The sequence below is a fragment of the Prorops nasuta genome, unplaced genomic scaffold (genome assembly GCF_024137725.1).
Source record: "Prorops nasuta isolate Cenicafe-Biocafe unplaced genomic scaffold, Cenicafe_Pnas_1.2 PNAS00007, whole genome shotgun sequence".
NCBI lineage: Eukaryota > Metazoa > Arthropoda > Insecta > Hymenoptera > Bethylidae > Prorops > Prorops nasuta.
The window spans coordinates 2,322,143-2,342,665 of NW_027116804.1; the positions used below are offsets into that span (position 1 = coordinate 2,322,143).

At 32.4% G+C, this 20,523-nt stretch overlaps 2 protein-coding genes across 5 annotated transcripts; one reads left to right on the forward strand and one right to left on the reverse strand.

The window, feature by feature from the left end:
- Positions 1-7,253: 7,253 nt before the first annotated feature.
- On the forward strand, positions 7,254-18,582 carry Sptz (Spastizin). 4 transcript variants are annotated; one of them, XM_066729298.1, is made up of 11 exons: positions 7,254-7,625; positions 7,705-7,879; positions 7,948-8,523; positions 8,597-8,980; positions 9,074-9,919; positions 11,329-11,472; positions 12,311-15,328; positions 15,401-15,753; positions 15,819-17,296; positions 17,371-17,621; positions 17,682-18,582. In XM_066729298.1, exons 1-11 carry the CDS (start codon positions 7,462-7,464, stop codon positions 17,847-17,849), a joined length of 7,557 nt encoding a protein of 2,518 aa, XP_066585395.1. In that variant the 5' UTR covers positions 7,254-7,461; the 3' UTR covers positions 17,850-18,582. The 4 variants fall into 4 exon arrangements, with proteins under 4 accessions (XP_066585395.1, XP_066585393.1, XP_066585394.1 ...); XM_066729296.1 differs by having other exon boundaries at positions 8,597-9,919; XM_066729297.1 differs by having other exon boundaries at positions 7,708-7,879; positions 8,597-9,919.
- Positions 9,933-11,083, reverse strand: LOC136775149 (uncharacterized). Its single transcript, XM_066729649.1, has 3 exons — positions 10,871-11,083; positions 10,224-10,785; positions 9,933-10,149 (listed from the first exon to the last, which is right to left on the reverse strand). Exons 1-3 carry the CDS (start codon positions 11,081-11,083, stop codon positions 9,947-9,949), a joined length of 978 nt encoding a protein of 325 aa, XP_066585746.1. The 3' UTR covers positions 9,933-9,946.
- Positions 18,583-20,523: the final 1,941 nt, after the last annotated feature.

The window sequence follows — 20,523 nt, forward strand, 5'->3', positions numbered from 1 at the left end:
TCTGTAATTCCATTTTCTTTTTTCTCTCTAGCTACACGATATATGATCGTCTCTCTCCATTTTACAAAACCGTGGGGATGTTGCGAAATATGATCGCTTTTTACGATATGGCTAGGCAAGCCGTACATTCGACAGCTCAGTCAGACAATAATAAAATTACGTGGAACGTTATTTGGGATGGCATGGTAAACATTCTCTATCAACTTAGCTCTATGAAGTTTAAGATAAATTTATTACAACTATTTTCACATTACTGCCTATCGTATTCATATCTAACGATCTATCTCTCTTAGGAGCCTGTAAAAGACGTTGAAGCAAAGGTTTGATCAGACTTCTATCAACGTCACGAAGAAATCCAACAAGCTTTCAGAAATCAGGAAGATTAATTCGCTCGCATTATTTAAAAAATTAGTTAATTTTGCGGAATGATGGCCCTCGGCAATTTAAAAATGTGTCCTGGTTCATTTTAAAGATGTTAGAAAAATGGAGGAGGGTGAAAGAAAACTCACTCTGCTAAGAGTATCTCATCTAATTTTAAGTTTTACTCGCTTAAGTTCAAATGCTTCTTTCAATTATACATAAAGACAGTGTTTCTTATTCTTAAAATTAGTTTATAAAAAAAAACACACAAAGGAGCTCTTATAACTGTTTTTATCCAATGAAGCTGGGACATCTTTGAACATTGTTTCAGCTAGATTACAGTCCTATATTTCATGTTGCTGGAAAATCTTGCACGTAAAGATGGAACAATCTATAAGTAGCAAAATATATGTTGGAAAACGTTACAACTTATTTTTGTGCCATTTACCTCTTCTCCTCCTGTTAAATATTTTTATACTCCATTTAAGCTTTCTTCAATCTTGAGTACGCAAAATACCGGCATGGCGTTACGACTATTTCTGCGATTCAATTTACCCGATCTGAAATTAGCGTTTTTCTGCGAAAATAGTTTTCTGTGATATGCGTACCGACCAAATAAATATTTATGAGTGCTGATATGGATCATTTTCATTTAATGCTTGTAATCTTTAATGAAGCTGTACCATGGAACTTTGTTCACCTATCGATTGACGAGGATAAATTTATTTGAGGTGACTTGAGGAGTTCAAAAACTTTTTAGAAGACTATTTTATGTTCCAGAAATATATCGTCTTGTAAAAAGAAAAAGGTACAAAATTTTTGTCAAACCATTTTATTACCAAATCAAGGACATATGTGACAGCTTATTATCAATATACATTTCTATCAGTTCTATGAAAAGATGCAGATTATATTTAACTTTATGCTATTACTTCTTCAGATTTCCATTGAGAAAGTGTAATAGTCTGTGTTTTATAGGTATCGCAAGGTGTTGCAAACTGGCAGTCAAGTTCTGCTTAGTGCTCTATAGGAATGTGTCCACTGCAAAAAAATGATCGTATCAAGTTTGAAGTCAGTGCAATGATATTATTTCTGCCAAAGTTAATATACTTTGTAAAATTGTAAAGAGTAAGCTGTATATACAGGGCGTTTTTCTAACGGCGGCATACAGGGTGTAACGAAACGACCGCCTTTTCTCGTAATTGGAGGTTCGGGGTGACAAACTGAGTGCACGTGTAAAATTTCGTTCGAATCGTTCAAGAGGTTTAAAAGTTATTTCTATTTAAAAATCACCCTTTTTCAGTCCTTTTCGAACGACTTTAACTGCATAATGGAAAGTGGAGAAAGTGAAAAACAATTGATGAGCACCCAGCTAGAATGTAAAAATTATCGATCGCGTGTGGTAATACTTTTGCTATTTATTTCTTTAATCTGGCTATTAGATTAATTTTAAAAATAACAAAATCCTTTACATTACAATTCCAATTCAATTCAGTACAAGCATCATTGACTGATTTGATGGAAAGAGCGAGTTGACGCAATGTAAAGGAAAGTATCAAAAGCTAAGATATCGCGCGAGCGCAATGATAACTTAATAGATAATGCATGAGGGCATTCTCTTTCTACTAACGAAGCTAAAGGGAATGATTCAAAATCAATACATTGATGAAGGAGAAAACTAAACTCACCCATTAAATGTTCTGCAAGTTCCTTTAAATCGAAGTTTTTGAAAAAGCTTCAAACTGGCTCCTCGATGATTTCCAGAAAGCACACTATCACTGATTTTGCATTTAAACACTTGTGAATTTAAACAAATTAGGTATTAACCTACGTTTCTTCAAAACACTGGAGAATTTGACACTTTTGAACTGTTTGAAGTAGGGTGATTAAGAGTGGTCGAAACGAATTATTGATTATTCTATCTCTCTGTGTCTCTCTTTTCAGCCTACTTCAAACAGTTCAAAAAGTGTCAAATTAACCGGTGTTTTGAAGAAACGTAGGTTAACACCTAATTTGCTTAAATTCGCGAGTTCTTAAATGCAAAATCAATGAAAGTGTGCATTCTGGAAATCATCGAGGAGCCAGTTTGAAGCTTTTTCAAAAACTTCGGTGTAAAGGAACTTGGAGAACAATAATGGGTAAGTTTAATTTTTTCTATCATCAATGAATTGATTTTAAATAATTCTTTTTACCTTCGTTTGAAGAAAGAAAATGCCTTGATGTGTTTCCTATTAAATTATCAGTGCAGTCGCGTGACATCTTAGCTTTTGATACTTTCCTTTTCATTCTATCTTCTCCCTCTTTCCATCAATTCAGTCAATGATACTTGTATTGAATTGATTTGGAATTGTAATGAAAAGGATTTTGCTATTTTTAAAATTAATCTAATAGCCAAATTAATGAAATAAATAGCAAATGTATTATCGCGCGCGATCGATAATTTTTACATTCTAGTGACGTGTTCGTCAATTGTTTTTTCACTTTCTCCACTTTATTATGCACAGTTAAAGTCGTTCGAAAAGGACCGAAAAAGGGTGAGTTTTAAATGGAAATAACTTTTAAACCCCTTGAACGATTCGAACCAAATTTTACACGTGCATTTGGATGGTCACCCCGAACCTCCAGTTACGAGAAAAGGCGGTCGTTTCGTTACACCCTGTATAGGAGATTCGTGTTAGTTGACTATAGCGCTCAGGATGATGGTATCTGAGAGCGCTGATTGGTCAATATCATGTAGTGCCAACATGAAATGGTCCGTTACCAATAGATGAATAAGAAAAATGAGACCCATCCGCCATTTTGGAGTGGAGAAGTTTTTAATGCTAGTTGTAGCAGAAAGAGGTGTGAAATGGAAAAATGTCAAATAGTGAGATTACTAAAGTAAAAATGGAAAATAATGAATGGAAAGTTCGAATATTCTTACTTTCCATTCATTATTTTCCATTTTTACTTTAGTAATTTCACTATTTGACATTTTTCCATTTCACACCTCTTTCTGCTACAACTAGCATGTAAAAACTTCTCCACTCCAAAATGGCAGATGGGTCTCATTTTTCTTATTCATCTATTGGTAACGGACCATTTCATGTTGGCACTACATAATATTGACCAATCAGCGTTCTCAGAAGCCATCATCCTGAGCGCTATAGTCAACTAACACGAATCTCCTATATGCCGCCGTTAGAGAACCTCCAGGAGTTGAGTTCGGAATTAAACTCTTTTCACTCCAACGGAGCTTTCCCTAGAATTCCCTATTCACTCCGTCTAGTAATTCTGTGTCCGGGAGCAAGTTAGAGGATGCTTACGTTCACTGATCTGATGCGGGTTAGGGTTAGACCCAGTTTCAGAGCTGCAACTTTTGAAAAAACTCTAGATGGATCCGAGTCTAGTGAGGAGGCTTCCGCGAGTGGATCTGATCGGATCCGGGTTAAAGGGAATTAAGGTAGGACGTACTCAGACGTGATCGAAATTCAAAACAGCATTGGTAAAATTTCAATAAGCAAATAAAGGTAAACTTAGTTATAAACTTTTATTATTAACATTTTATCACGTAGTTTTTTAATTTCATCAGGTAAAAATAAAAAATTAAGAAGAATTAAATTATATTTAAAATGATAACCTTAATCTTATTTTTATTGTATTTAAATGGCAATAAATTTTCTGTATATTTGCAATTAATTACTAAATTTTTTCAGAAATAAAGATGGATCAGTACTACGCTCACAATAGATATGTAGGTATGTAAAGTTTAAATGTAGTACAGAATACTAAAATAGTAAAGTATTCAGTTTTATTAATTATACTTTAAATTCCTGCACAACCCAAAACATTGGAGTGAAAAAGTGTATTTGCATTAATTATTAAATCTTAATTTCATTAGACTTTATTAAAAGGAAATATTTTAATTAATACTTTCTTTTTTTTGACAGATCTGAATAAATATTCCTGGACAATTGGAAGCACAAAATTGTTGTTGGAACATATAAGGAAAAATAAAAATATAATACAAAATAAAAATATTGGTCAAAAAAAATTATGGGAGGTAATTGCTGCAGAATTAGGTAAAAAAGGATATTTAGTTAATGGCAAGCAGTGTTCAAATAAATGGAAATCCTTTAACTTGTTGGTAAAACCTATTGCTATTGGTCACTTGTCCGTTTTTGACACTTCAATCACGTCGGAATACGTCCTACCTTAACCCCTTTAACCCAGACCCGATCAGATCCACACGCGGAAGCCTCCTCACCTAATCCGGGTTAATCTAGGGTTTTTTTCGAAAGTTGTATTACTGCGACTGTAGTAAACCCTAACCCGGATCAGATCACTGAACGTAAACATCCAGAGAGTGAATAGGGAATATGGAAGAGCTGTGATAGCTAATTGCTATTCTATCCCCACTTCTAAAAGGAAAATAGGAGTAAGGATAAATAAGAAATATTGGCACTAATTGGGAGCTCCGTCTGACTAGTTTAAGCGGGAAAGAAGCAAAATTGACAAATGTTGTTTTCATTATTTTGGAATTAAATTTCAAACGTTTGTTTATATAAATCTAAGGGCCTGATAAAGTAAGTGAAATAAAATTTAAAATAATACAATATCGTGTATAGTTAAAAAATTAATCTTTTATTTCTTTTTAACAGTTGTTATGAATAATGAATTTAGTTCGTGTAGACTCTACCAATTTTAATTTAATTTATTTTGATAAAATAAAAATGGATGTCCTACTGCAAGAAAAAAGTAGTGAGTAGTTTATAAAATTATATTAAAAATATATGGAGAGATAAAGTTGCTACTGGAATTTTTCATTTTTGCTGTACTACTAAATTATTGCAATTAATTGAAAGAAGACAGTTATCAAAATAAATTAAATTAAAATTGGTAGAGTCTACACGAACTATATTCATTATTCATAACAATTGTTAAAAAGAAATAAAAGATTAATTTTTTAACTATACACGATATTGTATTATTTTAAATTTTATTTCACTTACTTTATCAGGCCCTTAGATTTATATAAACAAACGTTTGAAATTTAATTCCAAAATAATGAAAACAACATTTGTCAATTTTGCTTCTTTCCCGCTTAAACTAGTCAGACGGAGCTCCCAATTAGTGCCAATATTTCTTATTTATCCTTACTCCTATTTTCCTTTTAGAAGTGGGGATAGAATAGCAATTAGCTATCACCAGAGATGAAACGGGAGATTGCTCATGCGAGGTCCCGAGGCAATCCCTACCGGTAGGCGGCGCTGGTGTTGGCAAACGCGTGTCTCAGGTCCATCTAACCCCTAACGCCATCTATCGGAAGAGACCACGAAGCACGAGCGTTAAGCTTAGAATAGGGTAAAACATATATGCATTGTTGCCAGAAAGCGGAATAAAGAGAGAGCGGAGATATTTTCTCGGACCTCTCTGTCTTTCTCGCTGTTAGCTTCTAGCAGAAGAGTCGAGGCAAAATCTTTCCGTTTCGCTTTGCCGAAAATCTACCAATATTCGATGTCATTTATATTTGCAGGCCAATGCCTTTATACATGATTTTTTCAGCATATTTATTTATCAGCATTGATTTATTTAAATCAATAATAAATTAAGGAAATGCGTATTTGATATATAATAATTATTTTAACTATAATTTCATCGTTATATTTCGCTTATTTCCGTAAAATCTGAATTTCTTTAGTTTATTATTGATTATTGTAAGTCAATGGCCATTAAAAAAAATTTAATCTTAAAAAAAAAAAGAAAAGTACCGTTCAGGAATCGAACCCGGACCCACAAATCGCCACGCTATTACCTTACCGCCTAGACCACGAGGCTTCTTCAGTGCACCGTAAACAGATAGTCTTTTTAAGGGCTTGAAATCTTCTTTTAAACCATATAAATAAACGAGCAACCGACAGCTTTATTCATTATTATTCTGTCATAATGGTACACAAATTAAGGAATAATTATATTTTGAATAGTTTTCAAAAGCTTTTCCAATAGCCAAGAACGAAGATAAATAATCAACGCTCGCAGTTTCCGTTCTTGGTTATTGGAAAAGCTTTTGAAAATCTACATTATATAATTATTCTTTAATTTGTGTACCATTATGATAGAATAATAATGAATAAAGATGTCGGTTCTTCGTTTATTTATATGGTTCAATAGAAGATTTCAAGCCCTTAAAAAGACTATCTGTTTACGGTGCACTGAAGAAGCCTCGTGGTCTAAGAGGTAAGGTAATCGCGTGGCGATTCGTGGGTCCGGGTTCGATTCCTGATCGGTACTTTTCTTTTTTTTTTAAGATTAAATTTTTTTAAATTGCCATTGACTTACAATAATCAATAATAAACTAAAGAAATGCAGATTTTACGGAAATAGGCGAAATATAACGATGAAATTATAGTTAAAATAATTATTATATATCAAATACGCATTTCCTTAATTTATTATTGATTTAAATAAGTCAATGCTGATAAATAAATATGCTGAAAAAATCATGTATAAAGGCATTGGCCTGCAAATATAAATGACATCGAATATTGGTAGATTTTCGGCAAAGCGAAACGGAAAGATTTTGCCTCGACTCTTCTGCTAGAAGCTAACAGCGAGAAAGACAGAGAGGTCCGAGAAAATATCTCCGCTCTCTCTTTATTCCGCTTTCTGGCAACAATGCATATATGTTTTACCCTATTCTAAGCTTAACGCTCGTGCTTCGTGGTCTCTTCCGATAGATGGCGTTAGGGGTTAGATGGACCTGAGACACGCGTTTGCCAACACCAGCGCCGCCTACCGGTAGGGATTGCCTCGGGACCTCGCATGAGCAATCTCCCGTTTCATCTCTGCTATCACATCACAGCTCTTCCATATTCCCTATTCACTCTCTAACTTGCTCCCGGACACAGAATTACTAGACGGAGTGAATAGGGAATTCTAGGGAAAGCTCCGTCGGAGTGAAAAGAGTTTAATTCCGAACTCAACTCCTGTAGTTTTATAAAAGTATGTAAATACAATAATAGAGAGATCGCTAATAGTAGATAAAAGTGACTAATTTAAACTCAGATATTTACAACAGGAGAACAAGTGGTTGTTTATGGTTTATTAAGTAGTGCTCGAAAAATGTCACAACAGATGGATAATGTTTTGGATTTGGAAAAATATATTTCTTCAAGGTTATGGTATACAGCTTTAATTATTTATCGAAATTTTAATAAAGCAACCTCCTTTAACAAAGAAATAAAAAAGAATTTTAGTGAACTGGAAACAAAAATAAAGTCAACAATGTAAGTAATTATACCAATCTAAATATCATTCTTTATCATTATAAATACCCATTGACCACATCATCAACCAATGCTCTAGCAGTGATGTGAAAAATGAGAATCCGCATACATTTCTTGCTTATCAATTATTCTCAAACATATTTCCTAAAGAATTTCAAGAGATGACCAATAATGTTAATACTATGCTAGATCATATTTTATTTACAAATGCAATACAATTGCTGGAAATATATGATTTGAATGAAGATAAACAGGTAATTCACATCTTTGGTATTTTAATTCTTCTAAATATAATTGATTGCTTAATATAATTGATTTTTAGGAGTTAATTAATTTATATTCGAATGCCCTTAAAGAATATCGTTATGATGCTATATCACAACCAACTTTTATGCTTCTACATAATAATTTACAAACAGATCCAGCATTAATTTGTTGGATTATAAACAGACTTCATTCTTTAAATAAAATAAATTGTAAATTACCAAATATATATTTTTGTATATTGCAAGAATATCTAGTAAAATATGAACAATTATTAGAGCGATTTAATACAAATTACTTAGGAGTTACTTTAAGCATTTTATCAAAAATGGATATTGCGGATACAGAAGAAATTAGATTTTTTAATTGGTTATTTCCTATATTAGCAAACACATATAATCATGAAGATATTGAATTAGCATTATATTCTAGAAAAAGTTTGGAATTTTTGCATAAATGGTATAAATTTTTGGATAATCTAATTATTAGAAACACATCCACTAATACTCTACAAAAAGCTGATCAAATCAGCAAAGTATTATTTAAATTTGAAGAGAATAAATTTTCTTTGTGTGGAAAGGAATTAATAACAAGAATGATTACACAAAAATCTCACTGGATAATAGATATCTTGGTATGTAGATATTAATCACTTATAGTAATGCAATTGGTAATGCATAGTAAAATAAGGATAAATATTTTTATAGGACCTATGCAGTACATTTACAAGAAATGTGGAATATGAAAAAGTGTTGCATATAATGATGTGTTCTACATTAAAGTATTTTTGGCCAGTTTTGTTGCTTCAAGTTTTTAATCAGTGTTCTAACCAAGAAAATAATTCAAATACATCTCTATCTGATTTCTCCATTTGTCAGTGTCTTCAATTTTTATTGCAGAATATAAATGGGAGCAAAGATACTGTATTGAGAAGATTAAAAAATCTTTTGATTAATTATATTAAAATTATTGACTGGGTTAGAACAAATCATTTGGAAGAAGATACTAATAGAAATATGGATACCAACAGTAGCTCAAAAATGTCTGTTAGCTCTATCTTATCTGCTCTACAACATTCTACTCCATTAATGGTGTTGAGTATGACGATTAATCTGCATAATCAAGATTACAATATAATAGTTAATTTATTGGAAGAATTTAGAGACTCTAAATTAATTTTTCAGGCATATTATTGTATATTGTGTGCTTTAAAAGGAATTCAATTATCTGTTTCTTATAATATTGAGCATAAAGTTATTACTAACTTCTATTCCGAAATGCTGTCTATTTTAAATAAACTATTTCCTCTAAATTTGAGATTAGACACAATAAAAAATATCTTCTCTTTATTATTTATTCAACATGAAGACTTTACCAATGCAGGTAGTATATCCGAAGAGGAAGAGTATCCAGAATTAACAATTTGTAAGGAAAAGATGAAATTGGAAAAAAAGCCTAGAGGAAAATCAAGTACAGGCTTTGTTTGTAATAAATATGCTATAAGGGAAACACTGTATTATTTATATACGTCTTTGCTAATAGCTGAAAATGAAAATTTGGAAACTAATTGTTGTGAATCAAATGAAATTAAAGAAAGTATTTTGTTTCTTAAAGAAGTATTAAGAGATGCTAAAAAAAGATTAGAATTATTTACAAATGTAAATTTTGTTGCAAAAATTGGTATTCCTGATAACATTTGTGATGCAGAACAGGAGAAATCACAATTTTTTGTTCACGAGAAATCTGTGCTTTCTCCTCGGTCTATGGATAACTCGTTTTTTTATCGAGAAATTATTAATGCCTTGAGAGAAACAGAAACAGAATCTGAAAATAATTCTGAAAAAGATATGGTAGTTAATTATGGCAAGCGTAAAAAACGTGTAAAAAATCCTTCATCCCCTGTAGGAGGAGTTTCAAAGTTAATAAATGAAAAGGAGTGCCTTATTAATTATATGTTGGCAACTGGTGAGAATCTGGTTTTACAATGTTTGTGGAAAAGTGACTATAAGCAAGCTCGAGAAATAATAGAGGTATGTTATTTAATTGAATTCTCTTAATTATAGATTCCTTATAGCAGTCTCTAAGTTTTCATAAGCCTTATATTCGAATTCTGTAGGCTTATAGTTAACTTTTTGTGGTAATTGATTAATTTTTTGTTTAATTAATGTGCCAGGAGTATTGCTAGTATAATATTTTTTCGCAAAGTTGATTCTTTTTTTGGGAAAGCATATATCACACCGAAAACAGCAACAGCACCACCCTGTAAATAAAATAAAATATATATATATATTCACGTAATCTTCTTATAATCCTAAAATATATAAGCAGATAAACCTTTCTGGCACCAACAGGGTATGGCAATTGACAAATAAATATATATCCAAACTCGTAGCACTACCCATGTTCTAGAAAGCATTCTGTTTAGTGTAGTCTTATCTTTTACATGTTGATAACCCTGTACTAAGCACTGCATTGCTTGGAGTCCAATCTGGGTCATTTCCTCTTTCGTGCAATTTTTGGGTTTGGTAAAGTTGATTAATTTTGCAATAGCATCTTTTGGAGACTCTTCTGGCTTATCTTTATCAGTATAATTGAATGTATTGTTATGCTGTACTATTTTTTTAATCTGCTCCTCATATTCTGCTTTTAAAGCTTCATAATCATAAAATTCGTTCATGGTATTTTGCTCAATCACAAATGTTGTTTTTTCTTCAGATATCTCAGTGCTAATATATATTATAGTTGTGTCAATTTGCCTGTCTCCATGTCTCATCAATTGAAAAAAGTCTGAATTAGTAGGTGACTTTGTGACAAAAGGCTCTTTGTCGTCTTCTCGTTTCGATTTACTGATTTTTTTGTTTTTATTAGCAGCTCCTCTCTTCTTTTTCTTAAAAAACTAATAACATTTCAAAATATTATTTTTAAGGATAATATTAGTTAATAATATATATGATATAAGCTTTGAACCATATTCAAGGTACTTTTTCCAAGTCTCTTTTAAATCCAGTAAAATAAGGTTTTACATCTTCCTCAAAATGGAACTTTTCTTTTAAAGCTGGTAAAGGTGTGTAAGCAACAGGAGGTTCATTGATGTGCTCTTGTGCTTGTCGATTATAACTTTTTACATATGAATGCAGTGGCTGGTATTTTATTTCATTTTGTACAAAAATAGACAAATCTTTTAAATCCTCCATCCGAATGATCTCATTTTCGTTATCATCATTGTCCACATTATCATCATCAGAGATAATTTCAAATATATTGTCATTTTGGAAATTTACCTACTTAAAAGATTCTTATCATACATTATTTTGTTTTTCCATAATTAGAATCAATTTACTTAACTGCATATTGTGAGAAGGCTGCAGTAAAGATGGTTACAGCTAACAAAACCAATACAAAATACAAAGCCATTGAATATTTACTTTTTGTTTTGCAGAGATCAGATGCAATAAGTATGCAATTGGCTAAAGAAGTGCAGCTATCTGAAGCATTACAGATATATCGTAGAAGTATCAAAAGGAATCCTCTAAATTCAGAAAATGTAAAAAACTCTAAAAAGCCCTTTAATTCCACGCTGGAGGTAATTCATTTTTATGATTTATTACACTGAAACTAGTAGCCAGAACTAGAAGCCTCACACTCATAATCAGGGGCCCGATTCTTGAAACTGTAGAGTTAAGCATACGAAATCTAGGGTCATGGTTTCAAGAATCGGTACCCAGGGCCGAATCGATGGTGGAGCCTGGGTTCTTTCGGTACTGAAACCGGCAAATTTGGTTTTGAAACGAAACAGGGGTTTTCTAACAATCATTGTTTGGAGAAATAAATATTGAAATTTTGGTTCCTTATCCTAGAAAATTTGTTATTAAGTTTTTATTAGGGAAACATTCGATTTTTAATATTAACTAGCAGCTAAGAGAGAAAGCCCATCAATTTTGTATTGAAACTTTAGATATATCTTTTCAAAGGTCTTGATTTAAAAAAGAAACATTGAAATTTTGGTACCACCTCCTAGAAAAATTTAAATATTTTTTTTTTGTAAATTAAGACCTATGAAAAGATATATCAAAAGTTTCAATACAAAATTAATAGGTTTTCCCTCTCAGCTGCAGGTTAATGTTAAAAATCTAACGATTTCCCCAATAAATGCTTAATCAAGATTTTTCTAGGGGGAGGGGGCGAGGGAAACCAAAAGTGTTTAATACTTATTTTTCAAAAAAATGATTGTTAGAAAATCTTGGTTTCGTTTCGAAACCAAATTCGCCGGTTTTCGGTACCGCAAGAACCCAGGCCACATCATTGATTCGGCTCTGAATTTGAGCGCGCGGCTGCTAGCTCCGGCTACTAGTTTTAGTGTGATTTACAATTTTATTAAAACTTAATATAAAGTTATTTAATAAACTATCTTTATGATTTAGAATATAAGGCTAGTGGCACAAGAAGGGTTTCAAACCATTAAACAAACGGGTAAATTAGAAACATTCCTTGCCACTCAGGAAGCACAACTACGATCTCTGGGCTTAAATACAGATAACAATGGACTCTTGACTCTAAGCGCACTAGATTTGGCAATGACTGTAAGCCAAGCTTATGAGACCTCCAGTAATTTGTGCGATGTTGCTATGAACTACTTGAAGTCATGCGAACATTTTAACGATACCGAGCATGACAATTTTTTCTCGAAAATCTATTTATTGTTACACGAAAATAAAGAAGAAACTATGGCTAGAATATTATGTGATGCTAGAACCCCATTACAGCCGAAAGAGTTTAAAGAAAAAAATGTTTTTTGGTCAGATATGTTAAGCAGTTTGAAAGAATTTAAATACAGCGAAAAGAAGTCGTTTAACGATGAATCTGACGGATACAGTTTAGGGCTGGCATCATTAATAAAAATGAGTAAATTCGTAAGCTATGAAGAGTTTTATTTGCACAGTATCATCACTCAGTTACAATTGTTGCACGATATTGTTCCAACAACTACAGGTAAAAATACGACAGTGTGTTCTTTACTAAAAGTACCTCTCCATATATATTTTGGATATCAAATATTTGAATTACACATTCAGCCTGAGGAACTTGAAGATATAGCTGCGAAATTGGGTATAAATTTGGCTTACAGCGTATTGAGAACAGTTTGCATGAATATCGAGTGTCCACATGACAGTAGAAAAATTATCAATGATAAAATTGAAGCCTGTGTCATTCTTAATAAAACAAATAATGTTGATATTGTAGCAAGTAATGCAAATATTAGTTCAGAGCCAAATCAGTGTATTGCGGAAATATTAAGAGACCTTTTACAAGTTTTGTCTCACGCAAGCTCTGGAAGATCCCTTTTAAATACTGCGTTTGTAAAAGAAATAGCGAAAAATACGGAAGTTCGGATAATATTAGAAAAAACTTATCATTTAACAAGTTTAGATCTAAGCGTTTTATCCGTTGGGGACGAGACTCTAACATTTTTCTTAAATCTTTGGAATGTTATGTTTTTACACACCATTTTAGCTGTTTGGGTATATGTTGAAGAAATGAATGATTTAAGGCATACCATTTCCTCAATGACGGTCGGTTACGTAGTCGGTGATTTGGGTTTAGTAACACTCAGTTCTTTAAGAAGAAAACTACTGGGGGATCTTTCCTGGGAATCGAAATGGTTTTCTCTATTTGAAGAGTTAAATGAGCCAGCTTGGCAAGATTTAGATCTTATACACGATTCTAGAGTCGTATTTTCTATGATCAATGAATTTCGTGAAACGCCTGTAATTTCTATTTATGACCCTAAAACATTGAATGATGATTTAAATAAATCTGTGACTAGTTATCTGGATTATTATTTATCGAATAATGTGGATGATGGTATAATATATTTTCCCACAGTAGTAAAAGATTATCAGGAATTTTATTCCAATGACAAAAATGCATTTTCCATTAGTGATTATTTAAAGGATCATTTGAAGGCTGTAAAATATGTGTCTCCAACATATTCGTATGAGATAAAATTAAAGTATAATAACAAAATTGTGAAACACTTGCAAGTAACACCAACGCTAGAAAAGCAACTCCAAATTGTTCAGCCTAAGGAAATAGGACCAAACTTATTGCAATATTTAGAACGACACTGCTGGATATTTTCTTATTTAATACAAAAATTTTACAATGAAAATCCAACAATATTGGATAACAATTGCAATGATTTGGAACGTGTCACTTGCATCAAAAATCTTTTAAATTCAAAATGGATAGAAACCCTTGAGATATTTTATAACAATAACAAAACTCTCACTGCGACTCAAGAAAATGGGCAGATTGACAAACTATGGAATCATTTAAACGATTTGGTGAAAGAGAAGAAATGGCATTATTGCCTTGAAATATTACAAGCAGTGTCAGATAACGCTATTTTGAAAAATATCGAGATTCAGTGTCTCGGAGATCAAGTCTTGGTCCATTTGATTTCCGACGAGCCAAATCAACCTTCCGCTTTAATCTTGAAATATATTTTTGGAATTAAAAATATTCATACTTTGGCACGGACTATCTTGTATAATATTAATAATTGGCCAGTGGATATCTCTGAAAATATTCTTCAGCATGTGCTGCATCACGAAAATAGCAATCAACTTCCAGCTCACTGCAAACTTCGCATGTGCGAGATTTTGCACAAGATAACCATTTTTCGTAAAATACTTCCTTATTATACGAACAAAGTTGACACTACTTGGTACGACGTTATATATTGCACAGATAGCAGCGAGCCACTTAAAGTAATTAAAACGTTAATCAATGCTGACCAATATAAATTATGTTTGGAGTGGCTCGAATGTCAAACATTTTCATTAGAAATGCAATCGCTCCATACCCAAGATTTGTTAACTGGCCTACTGAAAAACAATAAATCCAAAGATTTCAAAGAATCGTTAAAGCTTTTGCAAGTACTTCCTGTAAATCAGTCAATAAAACTCTGTAAAGCTATTTTAAATGAGATCGAGTGCGTCGATGCTTTGCAATTTGTAACCAATTTTTTATTGGAGCATGGTAAAGCTGTGCACACTTTGAAATATCGAAGAACCTTAATAGGAATAGATATACTGCGACACTTGGAGAACAAAGAAAGAGGCTTGTATATCCATTTGATAAAATTCCCTTTACTGATGCTGGAACAACTGTTGATGAATTGCAAGTTTGAATGCATTCAAAAAATTTTAGCTACCAATAGTGAGAAACTGCAGCAAACGAATATCTTAATTGAGAGTTTTGATAAAATAATTAGATTCTATGCTAAAAAAGCTTTAGATTTTCGTGTATCCGTCAAACGCGATGATTCCGAAAATATTTCAAGGGACTCTCATCCATCATTTTTGGAGGATGAGGGCAGAGAATTTGTAATGCCTGCAATAGCACCCACACGAGATGAATGGATTCCCAATGACAGAGTACTTTTCAAATTAATAATGCCTTTTTTGTATATACAGATGGACAATATCATTATGTAATATTTCTTGCAGGTTCGCCAGTGTCCTTGCTGCAACGTGGTGATATTTTCAATGTTCAATAGAAGGCATCATTGTCGAAGATGTGGCCGCGTAGTTTGCGCAGTTTGCTCACAACACAGGATGCAAGTATCTGCTTACCCTGACTCAGTTCTTGTACGCGTATGCGATGATTGTAAAAGACAAACGCAATCACGCCAAGAGACTTCTACGACGCAGACCAGCGATTACTTTGAGTATTGGAAGCTTACAAACGATCAAACGCATAATCGTACAATTCGTGATGAATTTTCTTTTGAATATGCGCCAAGCATATCCTTGTGCTTGGCTATTTTGAATCTACACTCCGATCACCAGGCTTATACCAGGTGATAATTTTCGTTCCAGCAAAGCTTCTTTTGTAATAACAATTATTAATGGTTTTTCCTTGCAGTTTCCTGCACGACCGATGCGACGAGATGAAAATTCTTTTGGAGCCAAATAACGGTGTAATAAATCCAGAAATAGATCATGCACTAATAATTAAGATGATTAGATCCTTACTGGTGGCAGCAAAAGTAAAATGTGCAAAATTAGGTTTAAATAGTGGTCTCGCTCATTGCGATCGTTTTCTTTCGCAAGTAGATCTTATAATGACCCTCGTCCATTCCGATTGTTTAACTCTGATACCAAAGAACGACTTGAAGGATCGTGTTCTGAGAAAATTAAGGGATCTTCTCACTGAAAAAGAGCAATGGTCTTTGGCTTTGAATGTTAGCACGAAATCTGGTCTGGACACTCAAGAAGGTGTTTGGGCTGCTTGGGGCAATGCTTGTTTAAAAGCTGGATACTTGGAACATGCTAGGAATAAATTTATGTTTTGCCTTGATAAAGTCCTATACGATTGTGCCGATGACTGGGTAATTCTCTCTTATCCTAAAGAATCTGGTGTCAAAGAAAGCAACAAAGAACCCAATTCACCAAAGAAAGCATTAGAGCAAACTGTTGATATGTCGAGTCAGAAAAAGACTGATCTTCTGAGAAATCGTCCTGTAAAAGATCCACCTCTGTTAACTGAAATTTTGCAGATTCTTGAAAACCTGAGTATAAATGAGCTCGTGAGGAGTTCGAATGGATCAGGGAATAATATTTATTATCAAGAAAGTCTATATTATTTATTAATGTTTGGAAGTTATAACTCGGTCTTGGAATTTTTCGTGAAACACAACGAATTCGAAAAGTGCTTAACTTATGTTTTAGATAACGATGTTGAGCCTGAGATATTTTTCAATAGTGTTTATATGAATTGTTTAAAGCATGGAAAAGTGGAAAAATTAAATGACATCATGAAAATCAAATACCCAAGTTTAATTGCATGGAAGAAGTATTTGGTGTACATTTGTCATAATTTAGAGAAGAAGGAATACTTTCATTGCCTATATCAACTGCAAATCTTTATGCAAGATTATATAAGGGCAGCCATGACATGTATTCGTTTTTACATTAATAATGCAAACTCTTATGCAGATTTGTGTTCTAGAGCAGACTTTTTGATAAATGCACAGAAGCATCTGGAGTCGGAGCTACACATTGAACACTTGAGCAGAAAAAGGAGAAAAAGCGTAGTTTCTACTTCCGGGAGTCAAGTTTCGTTTAAAATGGAGATGGAACCATCAGAGATCGATAAGCATATCAATACGATATGCAGGCAAATGGAAGTTGCTAAATTTTTAATGAATGCCGAAATAGAGGGCAGGGATCCAAAACAATTACTCAATTTATTCCCTTCGATGGATTACGACGGCAATGTTGATTCAGTTATGCCTAGCTTATTTGGAAATCAAAGGGAAAAAACGCATCTTGCTGTTTTAGCCATTTTATGTGGTCGCAACGTCGAAGAAGGCTTTGGAATAGCATTTAGAATAATGCAAGGTAAGTAATATATTTTTTTAGCGTAATACAATTGTGAAAAGAAGGTGGAAAATAAACCAATTATCTATTTCAAGATTATAATCTACGAGTGCAGAAAGTTTACTCTTTAGCTGGACATATTCTAGCTTTAAAAAATAATATTACAGAGATAGAGCAATTAATAAAGTGCTGTCGCAGTTCTGGAGCACCTAACTCTCATGTAATATCAGATCATGTTTTAATTCACTGTGTGAAACTGATACTCCAACGTTTACAAGAATCGTGCAGCAATTCAAAAGACAACATAGATATTCTTGTCAGATTAATCATAGACATAGAATTAAAAGTAAGTGAATAATTTATTTAAGAGTATTGTAATATATTCAAATGATTATTCCAATTTTAGATAAGTGCATATATAGAAAGTAAGCAGCTAAAAGCTGCATATCTTCTTGCTGTGAAACATTCAAGAGCCCATGATATTCGAAAGATTCTGAAGGAGTCTGATAGGCTAGGTCAGAATGCTATAAAAACTATATGTACCAAATGGTTAGAGCAATCGTCAAAAAATTAATACATTCACTGCACTCTCTTGGTTTTCCACATAACATAAAATCAGTATGCTCTATATTTCAACGACAGTAAAGCTTTTAAATATCTAAATAAAATTACAATCTATTGTAGATATGTGATTTAATGTAGCAAAAATAAAATATTTTATTAAATTTATTTGTATGATGTACATATATTGCAATTATTATACTTAATGCTGCATTACAAGACTGATATTAATGAAATATTTGTGAAAATAGAACCAAAAAGTGGAATGATAATTGTCGGGATACATTACATACTAAATACTAAATAAATTAAAATTAGTTTATATTCAAGATCCATTTAGTATTTCTTTTCATGTAAACGATCGTTTTCTCAAAATATCAATGAAAACATAGTTACAATTTTTTTATAATTATTGTAATAGTTGATGTTTTGGAAAAAAGTAATTTTAATTTTCAATATTTTAATGTTCTAAAATAGTTTTCAATCTTTTAACCTTTCACAGAGATCAAAAGACAATTATATATAATTAAGGTAAAAACCAATTAGGAACAGAATTAAATTAAAATTAACAGTGATAACTTAAATATCACTTCAGACTCCATTGAAAATGAATAATCATTTCTGTGAAATATTTTTTTTCAGGAACATTTGATTTACAGAACATTGAAAATATCGAATAGTAATATATATATATATAAAGTAAATTAGTTTATTAATAATGACTTTCATGTAGTTTTTAGCATTCATGATACTTTTTCTTCTTCTAATAGTGCTGATAGTCTTTGTTCATATTTTACTCCAAATTCTGGATCTATATTCTTTATAGAATGTAATAAAAAGTCTTTTTCTTGCTGAGACCAATTGTGGCTCCATTCTTGGAAAAGTTTCACACGGCACTGAAAAAGTGTGGGTGGTCTGTTAGACTGCTCTTTACAGGCTAAATTTTCCATTCCTGATACTATTCCATTTGCAAGACCTGGAAAACTATACCGTTCTACCAAAATATCCAAAAAATCCCCTCTTTGCATTTCTGACCACTCTTGAAACCATTCTACCATATATCGCAATTGCACTTCATTTGACAACGAGGTAGACATTTTTTATTCTAAAAGAAGAATGTACTGCTCTAGACACACATAATGTGAAGAATTTCATAAATACATAAAGACTTGATATAGATGTATATACAAATAGATATCAGTATTTATATTATCTGAACATATAGAAAATATAGGTTACTTTAAGAAAATTATTATTATTTTGAATAGGAAGAAATCAGTTTTATTGGAATCAAACAGATTAATACATATATATATATATATATATATATATATTAATATAGCAAAGGTATAATCAATAAAACTATATAGGTTAGAAACATACTGAATAGAAAAATAATTTATAAATCTTATACAAAAAGATAATACCTTTTAGGCTTTATCGACGAAATTGATCACAATTTCTGTATAAAAATAATAGTATTTTTTACAATTAAATATACATCTATTTATTTTTGATATGAGTGCAACACAAGTGCAACATACTGTCATTGTCAGCGTTGCCAACTCCGCCATTTTGAATTATGCTAGGCTGTAATCAGTGATGCCAGAAATGACTATTTTTGCCAAAAAAACAGTTGAACAGGGAGGGCATGCACACAACGATAAATACCCCTATGCGTGTGATTAGCCACTTTTATAGCTCCATGAAGTTAGCCCCTTGAGTTTATATTTATTTAATTCTGTTGATACAAATCATTTGACAATCGTTTGACGGTCATTGACAGTTCATTTTCAGCGTTTGACGGTAATTATTTAAAGAGATATAATCAATACAAATTTAAGCACAAAGTTAGCCCCCAAAATTTAAATTTCTTTATTAAAATCTAAAGAACGATTAATATACCGATAGATAATCGTTTGACGGTTACAAATAATGAGATTGGAATGTTTGACGGAGTTAGGTTTTACAAAATAATAGGTTTTAATATTTTATGTCTAATGCGCATTAAGTTTGCGTTGCGTTCGTGAACATATAAATTGAACGCTACTGCGCACCTTATTAATGCCGCTCTAAGGGTTATGTTCGTCCTAAGACTGTGAAAATGTCATTGGTTGCATTCAGTAGAGACAACAGTTGCGGAATTGTTGAGTAATTCTTTTTAAACTCCTACTTCTATTGGATAAAATTATAGGATCAAGAGTAATAGCCAATAATATACACCGCTCCCTCAACATTTGTCTCTACTGAATGCAACCATTGGGTGCATTCAGATTCAGAAGCACAAACGCTCATTCGTTAGCGCAAGCGATAACTGTCGGTAGTTAGCGATACCGACATTCGTCGCTAGGAAGTTACAGAATCCCAGCACTGTAACCCCGGGATTCATAAATGAAACTTAAGCTCAAGTTCAAGCTTAAGACGGGTAAAATCTATAGTCTACGTAACACACCTTATAGGTTTCAAGGTGAGCTTGAACTCAAGTTCTGTTTATGAATCCCGGCCTAAGACTGGCCCTTAAGGAAGCTCGAGACCTTCCTTAAGATAAGGAAGTAAAAAATTATATATATATGTACAATAAAGTATATTAAAGTAGTAGTGAGCAGACTGCAGCATTAACAACCAACCAATCACAATGAGAGATTTTAATATGGCCGTCGCTATTTCCATTGTGATTGGCTCATTCC